The sequence below is a fragment of the Lynx rufus genome, unplaced genomic scaffold, assembly GCF_022079265.1.
Source record: "Lynx rufus isolate CCGP_SWC_20201006 ecotype Redwood Valley unplaced genomic scaffold, mLynRuf1.p SCAF_3, whole genome shotgun sequence".
NCBI lineage: Eukaryota > Metazoa > Chordata > Mammalia > Carnivora > Felidae > Lynx > Lynx rufus.
The window spans coordinates 133,449,343-133,467,621 of NW_025814845.1; the positions used below are offsets into that span (position 1 = coordinate 133,449,343).

At 37.8% G+C, this 18,279-nt stretch overlaps 2 protein-coding genes across 2 annotated transcripts in view; one reads left to right on the forward strand and one right to left on the reverse strand.

The window, feature by feature from the left end:
- Positions 1–1,561: 1,561 nt before the first annotated feature.
- On the reverse strand, positions 1,562–4,512 carry CUNH4orf46 (chromosome unknown C4orf46 homolog). Its single transcript, XM_047091027.1, has 2 exons — positions 3,917–4,512; positions 1,562–2,219 (listed from the first exon to the last, which is right to left on the reverse strand). The coding sequence occupies exons 1-2, from the start codon at positions 4,100–4,102 to the stop codon at positions 2,064–2,066; spliced, it is 342 nt and encodes a 113-aa protein (XP_046946983.1). The 5' UTR covers positions 4,103–4,512; the 3' UTR covers positions 1,562–2,063.
- Positions 4,513–4,665: 153 nt separating this feature from the next.
- ETFDH (electron transfer flavoprotein dehydrogenase) overlaps positions 4,666–18,279 on the forward strand; it is a 30,970-nt gene continuing 17,356 nt past the window's right edge. The window contains exons 1-5 of the mRNA XM_047091025.1: positions 4,666–4,843; positions 13,935–14,075; positions 14,492–14,721; positions 16,072–16,153; positions 16,797–16,915. Coding sequence (XP_046946981.1) covers positions 4,810–4,843; positions 13,935–14,075; positions 14,492–14,721; positions 16,072–16,153; positions 16,797–16,915 — 606 coding nt within the window. The 5' untranslated portion in view covers positions 4,666–4,809. The remainder of the gene's footprint in view (positions 4,844–13,934; positions 14,076–14,491; positions 14,722–16,071; positions 16,154–16,796; positions 16,916–18,279) is intronic.

Consider the following 18,279-nt stretch of genomic DNA (forward strand, 5'->3'; position numbering starts at 1 on the left):
TATGGCCTCAGAAATCACACACTGCATTTCTTCAATCTCCTGGTAGTTATTAAAGTCAGCACTATTCAACATTGTGAGACTATACAAGGGCATGAATACCAGGAGGCTGACCATTGTGGCCATCTGGAGGCTAGCTACCACATACACAAAAAAGTATTTTGTAGTGCTTTGAAAACATACACATACACATGTATTAAAAATATAAAAACACAAACTAGAATATACACCACCTCCAGGACAATGGTTACCTCTGGGGAGAGAAGGGGTGGGATCAAAGAGGTAGCAAAAGTTTCAAATGTATCTGACATTTACAAACATAGATCTGAAGAAAGTATAGCCAAATGCTAACATTTATTTATTTATTTAAATGTTTATTTATTCTTGAGAGAGAAAGCAAAAGTGGGGAGGGGCAGAGAGAAAGAGGGACAGAAGAGCCAAAGATCTGTGCTGTCCACACAGAGCCCGATGCGGGGCTCAAATCCACGAACTGTGAGATCAAGACATGAGCTGAAGTCTGGACGCTTAACAGACTGAGCCACCCAGCTGCCCCAAATGCTAATATTTATTAAATCTGTATGGTAGGGATATATTCTTTAATCATTCACTTTTCCTGTTATGTTTGAAATATTTCAATAAAAAGTTTTAAAATAATGAACCCAAAGAAATGGAAATAAAATTTGCTTTGAACAAGTTTATTTTCATACATCTTAAAAATTGCAATTTTCGTGACATGTAAGAAAAATATTTTTCTAATATGAAAATAAGTATCTCTTTGGTATAGAAGCACACCATTTGTGTTATCTTTAACTAAAAAGAAAAAATTTAAAAAAAAGGGGACCAAGAACTATGACCTAATATACTCAATGAAACTATTCTTTGCCCATCCATTTGTCCCCTTTCATAACCCCACTGTGGGTCTTTAGAATACATATCTGTACACAACTCCATATCTACAAAGAACTAAGATGCATTATCAAAGATGTCTAGAAATTACGGAAAATTAGTTGGCTTAATTATCGACACAAACCACCAAAGAGAGACAGAGAGAATATAAGATATGGAACAAGTAAAGTAGAACATTGTCAATAAAGTCAAATTATATGCAAGCAATCACATCATTTAAATTTGTTGGCTTAAAAACACAGTAATTTCTTTAGAATTATATTTAGAATTTAAATTATTATGTGCAAAGCTCAAATAGTAATAGTACAGAGCCATAATTTTGACAAGGCACTTTAAAGAGAACAACCAAACATACAACAACATCAAAAAGAGTTAACCTGAGAAATAAACAAGGAAAAAATATAAACATTCTTTCTAGACAGGCTTTCATTTTCTGAAATAAAAGCTTTTTAGAAAGCATCATAAAGGATAAAAAAATATTTATCATATATTTTCTAAAGTTGTCCTCAAAGTTCAAATTCTTGTAAAAAAAAAAAAAAAAAAGAGAGATTGTATTCCTTCAAGTCAGTGAGGTTCTGAGTCAAATACTCTTTTAGAAAAACAATTACAATTTTCATGGTAAAAACAGGAACAAAAAAAAAAACAGCTTTTAACTGTACTGTCAACTCTTTTATTCAACAAACATTTACTGATTGCTGTGTGACACAGTTGTTCTAGGTGCTGGAGATAAACAAGACACAATCATTAGTTCCAGGGACCTTGGCCTAGTGGCACTGGGCCAACATTGGTAGCCTTAAAGTTACCTCCCTAGGTCTGTAAAATAAAGCTCAACTTCAAACTCTGGCATTCTTGGCATCTTCTTGCAAATCAAATAGAATAATGATTTAACTATTTTTTTTCTGCCATTAAAACTATAGATAACAATATCCACTGATGAAATTAACTTCCATAAAAGATTCTATGAAAGTTTAGAGGACAGAAAGTATTTAAAGATAAATATTGCCAACATCAAATATAACATCAGTATTCTGCTTTCACAAAAGTGAAGGAAACCAAAAAAATTTCATTCTGAATACACAGAACTACTGGAGACTACCTTATACTTATGGTACACGTGCAAATATCATCAATGAGGAAGAGGGAATTATTACACAGCCAAATCAGTTGTCAGGCTTCAAAGAATCATAACCTTCTTTCAAGAGGTCCCTCCATGTTTTAAGGAAACGTGCATTTTCTGTACATTTGAAGGCAAGCTCTTCCACTTGAGCTGATACTGCAGATGTGGCTTCAAGAAGTTTGGTTAATGAAAATGCTGCCTGAAATTTAAAAAGAAAGAAAGAAAGAGAGAAAGAGAGAAAGAGAGAGAGAGAGAGAGAGAGAAAGAAAGAAAGAAAGAAAGAAGAAACAACAGAAGTTTATTTTTAAGATTTTCATCTCATTTTATAAATAATCTAAAAATAGCTTAAAACCTTGACTCCATTGCCTAAGTTATTTTCCTTAAAAGTAACAAAAAAATCTTCAAACGAAAATACCAGCTCTTTCAGGGAACCCAAGAAATTCTTTCATATGAAGTAAGCTTTGAGGAAATATGTCTGCTGGAAAGGCATCCATTATGCACCAAACATAACAAATCAGTATTTTTTTTTTAACTTAAAATACACTAGGGGTGCCTAGCTGTCTCAGTCCATAGAACATGAAACTCTTCATCTGGGGGTTGAGTTCAAGTCCCACTTTGGGTGTAGAGATTACTTAAAAAAAAAAAAATCCTTAAAAGAAAAAAGAAAGTAAAAAAAAAAAAAACAAACACTAGAATCTCATTAAATTCAACAAGGGGACTTGGATCCCTTGACACTAAGGACCAGAAGTATCTGAAGAAGGACTTACAGACTTACTTCATCATAAACAACTCACTAAAAAATAAAAAATTCACTGATATTTAGTAACAAGGGCAGTGCTCCACTAATTTTACCTGTGAACACTATTTAAACCATGAAAATATATAGAACAAAGAACAGATACTCTGAGCTGACATATATGAACAAAATCAAAATGAACAAAATCAAGCATACAGAAATGTTTTCTTCACCTATAATATAGAATAACACTGTTCCTACACTAACACATCAGCAGTCCAGTCTACATATTCTCTTGAAACCAGTCTTGTTCAGCAAAAACACTGTTTTGTTCACCATTTTAGTCATCTTTAAACAAGCAAACAAACAAATACTTGTTAAGATAATCGAGTTCATTATCCAGTTTCCAGTCTGCACAACAGGGTCTATTCCACAAAGTTCTCCCAGGAGGATCACACCCTACATACCTCACTCACTTGACCCATCCAAGAGTCTTTTTATACTGAAACTCCGGTGATGGGTGAGTAGGTGGGTGTGCGCGCCACTGGGAATTCGCAATTCAACAGAAACCATACTATGCATTCTAGCAATCATAGGGAGGGGTTTTTGACCTAACCTTTAATGAAACCCAATCTAGACTACAAGCGCAGTTAAGTAATCCCTCCAAACTGGGTCCAGCGCACAGCAAGCCTAAAACAGACAATAATAGCATTGCCAGCTGGCTCTGGCAGGTGGCCAACTAGAGCAGCGGGATCTTAAGTCCCAAGGAAAGAAATCACAGCCTGATTCTAAGCACCAACAGGCAACAAGGAGAGCACAGACACCGCCTGCACAAGTCGGCGCAGTAGAGCAGAACGGTTTCAGGTTACAGAGGGTGATTGAAACCAGAAGGCGAGACTAAAAGAAAATAGGGGTGGGGCGGTGGAGGGATAACCCCTTATTCCTCAACACTAAATCTAAAGGCGGAATCCTCATAGATGGGGGACAAAGGGCCTTGGGTCGCCAGTTTACTCAACCCATCCCCCAGCCCATACTCTGAAAGGGCAGAAGCGCGAGACGCGCAGGACTGGGTGCGCGGACTCCTGGACCTTTTCTCCCTTGCACCGCCACGGTCTGTCTTCCAAAAAGGGCTGAATGGGGACCTGTCTACCAACACTCACGTCTCCGATCTGCAGCTCCACTTCCTCCAGCGGGTCCACTGTTCGGCTGCTGCTTCTGCTTGGAACTGGCCAGCCCAAACTCACTGGGACGCCGGGGGAAGATGTTGACGAGGCGTCTGAAGACGAGGGAGACGAAGGAGGTGGCGGGGGCGGCGAAGATATCCGCACGTCCTCAGGGTTTGCCATTGAGCGGGGCTGGGACTGCAGAATCCAACCTTAGCAGCCGAACCGACACCAACAGTCTTTCAAACTGCTCGCGCCCAACGCCCAGAAGCCCCGCCTCCTCCCGGCCGCAATCCCGCCCAGTATGCTAGTGGGTCTCTAGCCAAATCCGCGGATACCAGTCATTTTTTCGGGACAGCCAATCAAATGTCAGTTAATTCACCTTGGGTAGCTCAACGCTCTTGCGCAAACTTCCAGTCAGGCTCAGAAGACGCTTGAGCAGAGGACTACAACTCCCAGAATGCCGTATGCATCGCGCCGCCTCCCACTGCTTTTGATGCGAGCGCATTACACTACCGGATCTGTGGGTCTCTCTCACAAGCCCCCGGAGGCCTCACCACGCCTTGGTGAGACGCAAACTCAGAACCAATCCTCAGCCTGAAGCCGGGGGCGGGCTGGGACTAAGAGTCTCTTTCCTTTTCCTCTTTCGGAACGTGACCCGGAAGTCTCTGCTGGCCATCGCGTCCATGCGTGGCGCCGGCGCAGAGCGAGAAAGAGGCGGGAACACGGTGAAGCCACAGTGTTGGGCCGAACTCTAGGCAAACTTCAGCGGAGGTGTTGGTCCTTCTTGGCAGGTGATGGCGCCCCCCGCGGCCTAGAGGTCCAGCGCCCGCGGCGAGCCACAGACAGCCCTTCGTTGTGTCCCACCGACAGTCCTGGGAACAGTGAATATGTTGGTGCCGCTAGCCAAGCTGTCCTGCCCGGGTGAGAGAGAACTCCGGGCGGGGATAAATGGAGGAAGGTCGAGGAGTCAGGGCGAAAAGGACAGGGCCACACCTGGGGCGGGGGGGGGGGGGGGGGTTGCGGCTGGACACCTACCTCTCTCCTCCGGCTCTCCTGGCGTTCACTGGTTAAACTAGGACGAAGGCCACGCTGTCTGCGCCTGCTAATGGACCCTAAATTCCTCCCCATTGAGTTGCCCCAATTGGAAGAATTAACAACTAGGTTAAAGGTCGTGGGCTGAGGAACCTTGTCAACATGACCCTCCGGTGGACTCCTGAACCGAATATTCCCAAATCCTGGTCCTAAAACTCTTATCCCATAGCTCAGGTGTTATATGTTGCATTGTTTTAAATGGACAAAATAATATTTGCACAGTTTTTCTTCTTGGTCGTGTACTGACTTTCGTCTTTGCACCCAGCCTAGTCCATTCTTAAGAATTTGAAGTCCGATCTGTCACATCATGATTAACATCCATGTGCTGCCCCAAGTCACCAGATTACATCTGGAGCCAGAAATTTTTCTACATTGTCTAAAATTAACTTTAGAGGCTTACCGTGTTATGGGTGCTCCTAGAACCATCATGATGATTTGTGAAAATACCTCATTACCTTCCCTTTCTCTTAAGTAAAAATAATAATAATAATAATGCAGTTGAATGGTCTTTGGTTGGTTTTACTTAAAAACAAAAAAAGTTTAAAAATTAAAAAAACTTCACTGCAGAATCTTGAATTTTCTCACAGTTGTCTTAATTTTTTTTATCTTTTATTTAATTTTTGGTTATGGAATAAACAAGTATACATACTGCAGATTCATGGATGTTCTTATTATGTACATTTTATGAAAGTAGAATTTTGTCAGATTTGGCTACCTTATGTTAAATTAGAATTTTGTTTAAAGTTCCTGTTACTCATACATGTATTACTACACCTAATGTGTATTATGCTTTATGTTTTGTGGAATATCAAAGTAGTCAGATGCTATCTACCCTACTGCCTAATTTAGCTGAAACCATTCTTGGGCCAAGCGTTAACCAAATTCCAGCACTTTTCCATTTTCCATGGATACTTAAATCACTGCCATTTTCATAGCTCAGTGTTAGCACTACTGGCAACAAAGAGATGGACACAAATGTGTTGGCAGTGATGTTATGAGTTCAATGGACTTTTTGACCTTCTCTACCAAAATTCAGCCAAGTTGCCTAATGGTTCAGATGTTTAAAGTGGAGTACCAGATTTGTTTTCAGAAGAAGAGTAAAGGTCATGACTTTTTAATTTTTATCCCCTGGGGAAAATCAAACTACCCAATTCCAAATATTCTCAAGAAAACCACTGGCTATGTAAGCAATAGAATTAGTTTTGTCTGATACCAGGTCAACAGTTTGCAGCAGCAAATGATAACTTCTATACACTAAACTACAATTCATCACAAAATAAAGATTTTTAATATCTTTTAATAATACAAATAATTAATAAATATTATTTTGAATAATGATAATGCTCTATTTGAACTGAACTCTAGAACTGAATTCTCCTGTAATATCTTTATTTATGTATTTTAGATACATTTTTTTCAAGATTTAGGATATGTGAAAAGTTACCTAATAGTTAAAACATTATTCCCAATATTAAAATTTTTAGTACGCCTCTGTAAGTAGAGAAAATTAGTTTCCTTGCCACTCTTTTTAAGATTATCAAAAACATTTATTTTTGAGAGAGAGAGAGCACATGCACAAGTGGAAGAAGGGCAGAGAGAGAGAGGGAGACACAGAATCTGAAATAGACTTCAGGCTCCAAGCTGTCAGAACAGAGCCCATCCCGGGGCTTGAACCCACAACCATGAGATCATGACCTGAGCCAAGGTCAGATGCTTACCCGACTGAGCCACCTGGGTGCCCCAAGATATTTTTTAGTGTTTAAAAGTCCTTAGAGTTCAGCCACTAGACATCTCTTTCCTTCCTGTTTCCCACAATCTTTACTCATTGATTTTCTGAGGCCAGATTTTTGCTTTAAAAAAATATTTTATTGGAAAGAATAAATCATAAAAATATGCTAGTTCTGCAATTAGGTACTAAAAAATAATTAGACTATGCCAGACAATTATCTCTCCATGTAATTAGAAAAGAAAGGAAAAAAAAAATCTTGTTTTCATCACAGCACAGTTTCCATTCACAAATCATTCCAAATCCAATCATAGTCTCAGAGCTTGACTGATGTTGGAAGGATTGAGACTGATCTTGAGTGGGATCATCTGAATGCCTGTTTATCTACTGTAAATGGGGATGAGCTGCCCCACAATTTTTATAAGGTCATGAAGGATAAGATGTATTAAAATTGAAAATTCTTGTTTTTTAATTTTTAAGTTGATTTACTTTGAGAGAGGGAGAGCACATGAGTGCACAGGCACGCACAAGCAGGGGAGAGCAGAGAAAGAGATAATCCCAAGCATCAGGCTCTGCGCTATCAGCACAGAGCCTGAGGCTGGGCTCAGTCCCATGAACCCTCAGATCATGACCTAAGCCGAGATCAAGTAGGATGCTTAACTGACTGAGTCACCCAAGCACCCCTAAAATTGAAAATTTTGAACTGTTCAGTATGTCCATTAAAATGTAAATTTTATTGTATATTTCAAATCCATGTAAAAGTCTTTGTTGATCTTTACTAATTATTTGTTATAGCCCATATTTAGAAACTTTATTTTTGGGATGTCTAGCTGACAAAGTCAGTAGAGCATGTGACTCTTTATATCGGGAGTGTGAGTTCGAGCCCTACATTGGGTGTAGAGTTTACTTAAAAATAAAATCTTAGGGGCGCTTGGGTAGCTCAGTCAGTTAAGTGTCTGACTTCAGCTCCAGTCATGATCTCGCAGTTTGTGGGTTCAAGCCCCATGTCCCGGGCTCTGTGCTGACAGCCCAGAGCCTGGAGCCTGCTTCAGATTCTGTGTCTCACTCTCTCTCTGCCCCTCCCCCACTCTCACTCTGTCTCTCTCTCTCTCAAATAAACATTAAAAAAATTTTTTTAAATAAAATAAAATAAAATCTTAAAAGAAAAAGAAACTTGTTCATTTGCAGATAGATGCTTCCTTATAAGAGACAAGTTAAAAACTAGGAAAGGCCTCATTATTATTGTTATTGCTGTATAACCCAAGTTACTTTTTGGAAATTAAACCACAGATTTGCAGGTTCCTGCAAATTACAGTGAAAATTGTAACTAGGAAGATATCTATTTAATTATCAAATATGTATTAGCCCCTTGCTTTTTGTAAGAGTTATACTAGATCATATATCATAGTATTTCCAAGGCAAAGACTGACCATAAACTTTAGAGCTGATGGGGTGAGCAGAGTTAGAATAACATGCTGAATGTTTCGTTGCTGTTAATGAACTCAAACACAATGTAAACAGACTCCAAAACCTATGCACTTAACCACTGCTTTTTTCCATGTTGCCCTTTTCTATTTGTTTTGTTTTTAATTAATAAACTTAGTTTTGGGGGGGGCAGTTTTAGGTTTAAAGAAAAGTTGAGCAGGGGCGCCTGGGTGGCGCAGTCGGTTAAGCGTCCGACTTCAGCCAGGTCACGATCTCGCGGTCCGTGAGTTCGAGCCCCGCGTCAGGCTCTGGGCTGATGGCTCAGAGCCTGGAGCCTGTTTCCAATTCTGTGTCTCCCTCTCTCTCTGCCCCTCCCCCGTTCATGCTCTGTCTCTCTCTGTCCCAAAAATAAATAAATAAATAAATAAATAAAAGTTGAGCAGAAAATACACAGAGTTTCCATATAACTTTCCCCCATTCCCCATTAACATCTGGTATTGGCGGTACATTTGTTACAATTGGTGAACCAATTTTGATACATTGTTATTAGAGTTCATTCTTTGTATTGTACATTTTATGTGCATTTGACAATGTGTAATGACATGTATCCACCATTAGTTACATTATTGTATAGAATAGTTTACCCCCAGATCCCCTGTGTTCCACATATTCATCCCTTCTTCTCTCTTCCAGAACCCATGGCAACCACTGATTTTTTTGTAATGTCTCTATAATTTTATCTATAGAATGTCACGTAGTTGAAATCATGCAGTATGTAGACTGGCATTTTCAGATTGCCTTCTTTTAATATGCATTTAAGTTTCCTCCATGTCTTTTCATGTCTAATAGTTCATTTCTTTTTAGTGCTAAATAATATTCTATTGTTTGGATGCACCCCAGTGTATCTGTTTATCCATTCACCTATTGAAGGACATCTTCCAAGTTTTGACAATTATAAATAATGCTGCTATACATTCATGTGAAGGGCTTTGTTTTTAATATTGGCCATTTTCTTTCTTTTATTTTATTGTGATGAGAACTCTTAACATGACATAGACCCTCTTGACAAATGTTTAAATGTATGTTATTGTTGACTATAGGTACAGTGTTGAACATCAGATCTCTAGAGCTTACTCATCTTGCTTGACTGCAGGTTTTTGTGTGGACATTAATTTTCAACTCATTTGGGTAAATACCAACGGGTGCAATTGCTGGATCATTTGTTAAGAGCATGTTGAGCTTTGTTAAGAAATGCCACACCATCTCCCAAAGTGGCTGTACCACTTTGCATTCCCACTAGCAATGGATGAGAGATCCTTTTGCCCCACATCTCTGTTAGAAAAAAAATTTCCAGTGTTTTTCTCATAATCTTTATTGTGTGTGGTTGTGAATATTCTTTTTTTAATAATTGTTTTATTGAGATATGTCACATACCATACAATCACACCATCTAAAATACACAGCTCAATGGCTTTTAATACAAACATAACAGTTGTGCAGCCCTCACCAGAGTCTATTTCAGAACATTTTCATCACCTTAAAAAGAAACCTCACACCATTTGCAGTCACTCTTCAACCTCTCCAGCCCTAGGCAACAACTAATCTATTTTCTGTCTCTATAAATTAGTCTAGTCTGGATATTTCATATACATGGAATTCTATAATACGTGATCTTTCCCTGCTGGCTTCTTTCATTTAGCAATATGTTTTCAAAGTGTACCATATTGTAGCATATATCACTACTTTATTTCTTTTTGTTGCTAAATAATACTCCATTGTATGAATATATCACCTTTTATCCATCCACAAACAGACATTTGGATTTTCTCTATAATTTAGCTGTTATGAATTATGCATCTGTGAAGATTCATGTACAAGCTCTTGTGTGTTTTCATTTGTCTTAGGTATATACCTAGGGGAGAGCTATATAGAAATTCTATGCCTAAGGTTTTGAGGAACTGGGAGACTGTTTTCCAAAGTGGCTGCACCATTTCACATTCCCACCAGTTGTGTATGAGGGTTCCAGTTTTTCCACATCCTCATCAACATTTGTTATTATCCCTCTTACTGCTTATAGCCCTCCTAGTGGATATAAAGTATTGTCTCATTGTGGTTTTGATTTGTATTTCCCTGATGGTTAATGATGTTGAGAATCTTTTTATGTGCTTATTGGCCATTTATATATCTCCTTTGGAGAAATGTCTATTCAGATCCTTTGTCTCTTTTTTAATCTGGTTGTCTTTTTATTATTAGAGATGAGTTTGTTATATATGCTTGATACAAGTCCCTTATGAGATATATGATTTGCAAATATTTTCTCCCAGTCCATGAGTTATCTTTTCACTTTCTTGATGGCATCCCTTGAAGATAAAAGGTTTTTATTTTGTTGAAGTATAGTTTACCTATTTTCTCTTTTGTTGCTTGTGGTTTTGGTATCATAGCAAAGAAACCTTTGTCTAATCCAGGGTCACAAAGATTTATACCCATGTTTAAAAAAAAATTATAGTATTAGCTCTCACATTTGGGTCTTTGAAGCTTTTTGAGTTAACTTTTGTATCACCATAATCTTAATCTTTTAACTTTGTATTTTTAAATAATTTTACACTTACAGAAGCATTGTAAAGATAACACAGAGTTCCCATATACCCTTTGCCCAGCTTAACTCCTTACATAAGCATAGTATAATTATCAAAACTAAGAAATTGATATTGATGTAATACTATTAACTAAACTACTGACTCTATTTGGATTTTATTATTCTGTTCCAGGATCCAACCCAGGACACCACGTTGCTTTTAGTTGTCATGTCTCCTTAGTCTACCTCAATGTGATAGTTCCTCTGTCTTTTCTTGTCTTTCATACTTTTGATATGTACTAGCCAGGCATTTTGTAGAATGTTCCTCAATCTGAATTTGTCTGACTTCTCATAATTACACTGAGGTTATAGATTTTGGGGGAAGTATGACACATAGGTGAAGAGCTCTTCTTACCATATCAGGGAGTATGTTTTACCAACATATCTTATTGCCAGTAATGTTAAACTTGATCATTTGGTTAAAGAGTCTGCTATAGGGGCGCCTGGGTGGCGCAGTCGGTTAAGTGTCCGACTTCAGCCAGGTCACGATCTTGCGGTCCGTGAGTTCGAGCCCCGCGTTGGGCTCTGGGCTGATGGCTCAGAGCCTGGAGCCTGTTTCCGATTCTGTGTCTCCCTCTCTCTCTGCCCCTCCCCCGTTCATGCTCTGTCTCTCTGTCCCAAAAATAAATAAACGTTGAAAAAAAAATTAAAAAAAAAAGGGTCTGCTATATTTCTCCACTGAAAAGTAATATTTTTCCCTTTCATGCTCTACTTGTGGGAAGCTAGTAACTAATTGCAACCTACACTCAGAAGCAGAGAAACAAATAATCTGTGGATGTATCACCATAATCTTTTATACTTTGACTTTTTCTGTTAAAATTATAGGCCAAGTGGAATTCATTTCCCAAATGACTGTCTCCCTATCTTTGATGATTTAGTGAGTAACCATCTCTTCTCCCTGATTAGAAATGGCATCTTTATCAGACATCAAATCCTGAACTCTTTATTCTTTTCCTTTGATTATTCTATCCCTTCTCCTATAACAGACTTTTAATTATTATAGCTCCAAATACAAGTTTTTATACTTTTCAGGGCTATTCCCAAGGGAGGATTCTCTGTCCCTTTTTTTTTTTTTTTTTTTTATAATGGGAAAAATTATGAAGAAGAGTACCGGAGAAGAGAGACTGAAATTGAAGATACAGGTCAAAGGGAAGGCCTCAGATGGAGGGATGTCCCTACAAATATGGGAGGGATAAGCCTCATCATCCAGATGGAAGGATTAATCTAAGTGAAGGGAAACGACATCTATTATAACCTAAGAGAATGAACAAAGAGTAGATACAAATACAGATTACATTAGAAGTTGTTGCCAAGGAAATAGGGAAGTTCCCACCTAATTGCTTCTATCTTTCTATGATGTTTGGTGTGTTAGAGTATCTGCTTCAGATAAGGGGGGGAGGAGGTAGAGTTGAAGATTTTAGGACAACAGAGGTTTAAAGAAAATTATTGCAGATAAATCTTTGCACACTTCTGTTTATTTCTATTTTCTAACTTAAAGTATAGGTACATTTTTGAGGCTCTCAGAAGATACTGCCATATGGGAGAGTTAATTTTTTAAAAGGCTGACCATAAAACCTAGTTTGCCTGCATTGTCCCAGCATAATTAATACTGCCCCTTGTTACTCTCACAAGTATCCAGTTGATAAATTATATGGTCATCCTATTTATAGGTTAGGCTTGATACGAGCTATATTGAAAAATTAGTTTATTAGATACTTCTAAAATATTATAGTTTGAAAACATTACTTTAATGAGGAGAAACTAACTAAATTGTTCACCTGGAGCACCTGGATGCCTCAGTCAGTTAAGCATCCAACTTCGGCTTAGGCTCAGGTCATGATCTCTCAGTTCATGTATTCAAGCCCCACGTTGGTCTCTCTGCTGACAGCTCAGAGCCTGGAGTCTGCTTCCAATTCTGTGTCTCCCTCTCTCTCTGCCCCAACCCCACTTGTGCTGTGTCTCTCTCTGTCTCTCAAAAATAAACAAACGTTAAGAAGAAAATTTTAATTGTTCGTCTAGGAAATAGTATAGTGTGTTTCAGTACATGCACAACTAATGGCTGAACAACATAGACCTAACTATTAATTGAATGCGGTATTGATATGGTCAGAATGTGAACACAGATTTCCAAATATAAGACATCATATGGAATCATACAATTTTAGATCAAAAAGTTACCTTAATCATCTCATGCCAGTCAGAGTGGCTAAAATGAACAAATCAGGAGACTATAGATGCTGGAGAGGATGTAGAGAAATGGGAACCCTCTTGCACTGTTGGTGGGAATGCAAACTGGTGCAGCCACTCTGGAAAACAGTGTGGAGGTTCCTCAAAAAATTAAAAATAGATCTACCCTATGACCCAGCAATAGCACTGCTAGGAATTTACCCAACGGATACAGGAGTGCTGATGCATAGGGGCACTTGTACCCCAATGTTTATAGCAGCACTCTCAACAATAGCCAAATTATGGAAAGAGCCCAAATGTCCATCAACTGATGAATGGATAAAGAAATTGTGGTTTATATACACAATGGAGTACTACAGGGCAATGAGAAAGAATGAAATATGGCCCTTTGTAGCAACGTGGATGGAACTGGAGAGTGTGATGCTAAGTGAAATAAGCCATACAGAGAAAGACAGATACCATATGTTTTCACTCTTAGGTGGATCCTGAGAAACTTAACAGAAGACCATGGGGGAGGGGAAGAGGGAAAAAAAAAGTTAGGGAGGGAGCCAAAGCATAAGAGACTCTTAAAAACTGAGAATAAACTGAGGGTTGATGGGGGGGGGGAAGGGGGCAGAAAAGTGGGTGATGGGCATTGAGGAGGGTACCTGTTGGGATGAACACTGCGTGTTGTATGGAAACAAATTTGACAATAAATTTCATGTTAAAAAAATAAATAAATAAAAATCATCATCTAGTGACCCTTTCGTTTTTTGGATGAGGACACTGAAATCTAGAAAGGTTAAGTGATTTGTTTAAGGTTTTAGGGCTAATTAATAGAAAATTTAACAAAAACCAGATCTGATTCCCAATCTTAGAAATTTTTTCTCTTAAAAAATGTTTTTGCAGCCTATTCCTGAGGAAACCTAATTGAAAAAGAAATAATAATGTTCATAATTTTCATGCAGCATATCAGTGCTTTCATGCCTTAAAAATTAAGAAAAATTATCTACCTCTGTGTGGTACAAGATGGTCTTCAACTTCTGTTGTACCTCGAATTACTACCCACTATACTATTTATCCCCGGGATAAAGACAAGCGATGGGAAGGTAAGTAATAATTTCTGTAGAAGAGTCGAGGCTTTTCTAGATACTTTGTATCGTTTTGTGGAGAGAAATATTTTTCATGATAGTATAAAATCATCTAATAATATTTCATAGCTTTACCAACACTATCACTTACTGATACTGAGATAAGCAAATATCTGCTAAGTTTATAGTAGTAAATCCCAAAGCCGAAAGTTGGCTTCTAGAAGCTAAAGTAAGATCTACACTGGAAAAGAACCTAACAGAACGTCCAATTAATACAGTAATATACTTAGTATAATTTTCATGCAAAGCAGAGGGGCAATTTCTATAAGTAATGCTTAGTACAGTGTAGTATTTGTAACCCAGTATGTGATTTTTATCAGATCATGTTCATCACAGAATTTTCATGTATTTTTTTAAACATTTTTTCCTTCCAGGAGTGAACATGGAGAGGTTTGCGGAAGAAGCAGATGTAGTTATCGTTGGCGCAGGCCCCGCAGGACTCTCTGCAGCAGTCCGTCTAAAGCAGCTGGCTACTAAACATGAAAAGGACATCCGTGTGTGTCTCGTAGAGAAAGCTGCTCAAATAGGAGCTCATACTCTCTCAGGGGCCTGCCTGGATCCACGTGCTTTTGAAGAACTATTCCCAGACTGGAAGGAGAAGGGAGTATGAAAAATTGGTTTTTATACAAAGCATAATCTTTATTCTATCTCTATTTCCAAATTATAGGATATGGAAAACCCTTTTCACATAATTCTACCTCTTAGAGGATTATTATAGATAGGTATTTTTTTAACTTAAAAAGAATGAAAAAAATTGAGTCCTGTCAGATTTTGAGGGTATTTCCTAACTTGTTCCATAGGTGTTTATATCATTGTTCTTATTAAAGCTTTCTGTCAATTTCCTGGAACAGTGCAATATGTAAAGCCAAAGAGGATAGTCTAACCAAATGGTCTAAAGAAAGAAATTAATATGGCCTCTCATAACCTAAGCAGAAAAGGCACTGGTATGATACGTAGAGAACTGTGTTAGTTTTACTGCTTTCATAATTTGTAGGACCTTGGTTAAAATCTTACACTTTACATGTCTTAGTTTTTTCTTCTATAAGATGGGTTATGTTATATCTGCCAACATTAGAATATTCACTACCTGTGAATATACTTTGTAAATGTCAAAAATTGTATGATTTCTGTATTATTTCTGTATGGAGTAAATTGAATTCCAAAAATTTCATCTATGTTTTTCTTTCTAAAACACCAAGCTCAGGGCACTGGGGTGACTCACTCAGTCAGTTAAGTGTCTGACTTGGGCTCAGGATGGTGAGTTCAAGCCCCACATCGGCCTGCTATCTGCGCAAAGCCCACTTTGGATCCTCTGTTTCCGTCACTGTCTGCCTGTCCCTCGCTCTCGCACACTCTCCTGATCTCTCTCTCAAAAATAAATAAACACTAAAGAAAAGACTTTAAAATAAAAGACCAAGCTCCTTTAAACTAGAAATACTTTAGTTATACCTAATTAACTTCCTTTTTACAATATTGTATCAAAAATAGATCTCATTGAATTGCTATAGTATGAATTGCTATATTAGAAAAAGATTTTCTAAGCCCAACTGAGCAGATACAGTCCATTACATGCATGTTAATTGTCTGTATCCAAAGGAAAAATAAAACTTCTCTTCTGTTTTCATCAAGCAGGAAGTTACAACTTGGAGCAAGCACCTAGGCTAACCTCCCACAGAGAGAGGGAGACAGGAAGCCATGTCCAAGATGTCTCCAAGCCCCCCCCAACAAAGACATTTCTGGGATGTAAAACTGGCTTATTTAGGTTCTAAAAAGATTCCTAAACATCTCAAAGAGACAAAGAGGATTTATAGTTCCAAGTTTTCTAAAGGAAATGATGAAAGAAAAGTGAGGAAAGTAGTTCACTTTCCCTTTGACAGTTTTTTTTTTATTATTTCTATTTATCATTACAAATATGAACTAAAAATTTCCTTCTTTTTCCTTCTTTTGTTTTCAGGCTCCACTTAACACTCCCGTAACAGAAGACAGATTTGGAATTTTAACGGAGAAATACAGAATTCCAGTGCCAATTCTTCCAGGTAAGGTATGATAAATATTTGTAGTATCTTAGAATTCCATACATGGAAGGAACTACATTTCATCTGGTGAAATCCCTTCCTCTTACAGATGAGAAAACTGAGGCCCAGAGATTTGAAGGACTTACCCAAAGTTACATAGCTAACTTGTAGTAAAACAAGAATAGAACCTGGTTCTTTGTCTTTTAGTCTAGAACAATTGAGATAGCCTTGTAAGCCACTCAGAATTTTAATTTAGTGTTGTAATGTTGTTTTTAATTTAGTGATTAGAATTTTTGCCAAAATTGTAGAAAATAAATGAAATTATGACCATTAGATAGTGTGTATATTTACACAGAAATTATACATTGATTGGAATTTTTTAAATGTTTTATTTATTTTTTGGAAGAGAGAGCACAAGTGGGGAAGGGGCAGAGAGAGAGGGGGACAGAGGACCCGAAGCAGGCTCTGTGCTGACAGAAGCAAGCCCAATATGGGGCTCAAACTCACGAACTGTGAGATCATGACCTGAGCCGAAGTCGGCCACTCAACTAGCTGAGCCACCCAGGCACCCCTATATTGATTAGAATTTTTAAGTTAAGTATTTGTGTATTTTATTTAGATATTTTATTGATAAAATGTCAGACTGATAAGCATATATTTGTAGGTCTTCCAATGAATAATCATGGCAATTACATTGTCCGCTTGGGACATTTAGTAAGCTGGATGGGAGAACAAGCAGAAGCCCTTGGTGTTGAAGTATACCCTGGCTATGCTGCTGCTGAGGTTTGTACAGCTTTATTTTGGTTTTAATATTTATAAGAATCTCTTTTCTTTTGAATATAAACCAAGGATAGTACAAATGTAAAGAAATAGATATTTTAGAAAAGCCATGGAATTTCAGAATTTTAAGACTAGAAGGAATCGTGAAAAGATCTAATCCAAAGAGTACTTGAATTCCTTATTTTGTACCTTCATCAAGTGATTGTCTAATTTACAAATGAACACCATCAGGAGTGAAATAATCTCTATCTGATGTTTGGATTGTTGATAATACTCTCTTATATTGAATAGAAATACATCTTCTGTTTCACACCATGTAGAACAACAACAGATTTGTTGTTGTCCTCTTCCAAGGACAGTTTTCCAATTATAATTATGCCCTCCTCTCTTCTTCCTCACTTTCACTCTGGTGTTTTTTCTTTCCTAGGTTAAATATTCTCAGTTCTTTCAACCATAATGTTACATAGTTTGAGTTCCTTCAGTATTCCTCAGTGCCCTGAGATTCTTCCCTTTTTATCCCCTTTATAAAGCGGCACCCCAAATGAAAAAACTGCTTCAAGAGAAGAGCTATTGCCTTCTTCATTCTGGAATCTGTTCTGTTTCTCTCAAAATAACTCTTTTGGCAAACATACCATACTATTGATTCGCACTGAGTGTTATTGGGGAAATGATTAAAAATAAAATCCCTTACTGGGGCTCCTGTGTAGCTCAGTTGGTTAAGCCTCTGACTCTTGATTTCTGCTCCAGTCATGATCTCAAAGTTCGTGAGCTCGAGCCCCACGTCAGGCTCTGCGATCACAGTACAGAGCCTGCCTGGGATTCTCTCTCTCCCCCTCTCTCTGCTCCTTCCCTGCTCACGCTCTCTATCTCTCAAAATAAATAAAAATAGATAGATAGATAGATAGATAGATAGATAGATAGATAAAATAAAATCTCCTACAAACCCAGAAAAATCTGTATAAGTTATAAAAAAAAGTTTTATTATTTAATGAGCATTAAACCAAGACTGCAATGCATGTCACAGGCAGTCTGCTAGGGAGATTGCCAAAACAGAAAGAAATATCATTCTTTCACATAGCCACACAGATACAATCCATTACATATAGTTTAAGTGTCTTTATCCAGAGGAAAAATAAAATTTCTTGTATTTTTTTGACTAGCAGGAAGTTATAACTTAGAACCAAGCACCTAGCTTGGTTCTGTTCCCACAGAGACAGGGAAATAGGACACCATTCTCCATGGTGTTTACATTTCAAATATGTCTCCATATTTGGAGAAACACATTTCTGAGATGCAGATCTGGCAGGAGTCTTAAATAAGACTTTTAAAAACATTCCTATATCTCAGAGAGACATAGAAAGGGTTTA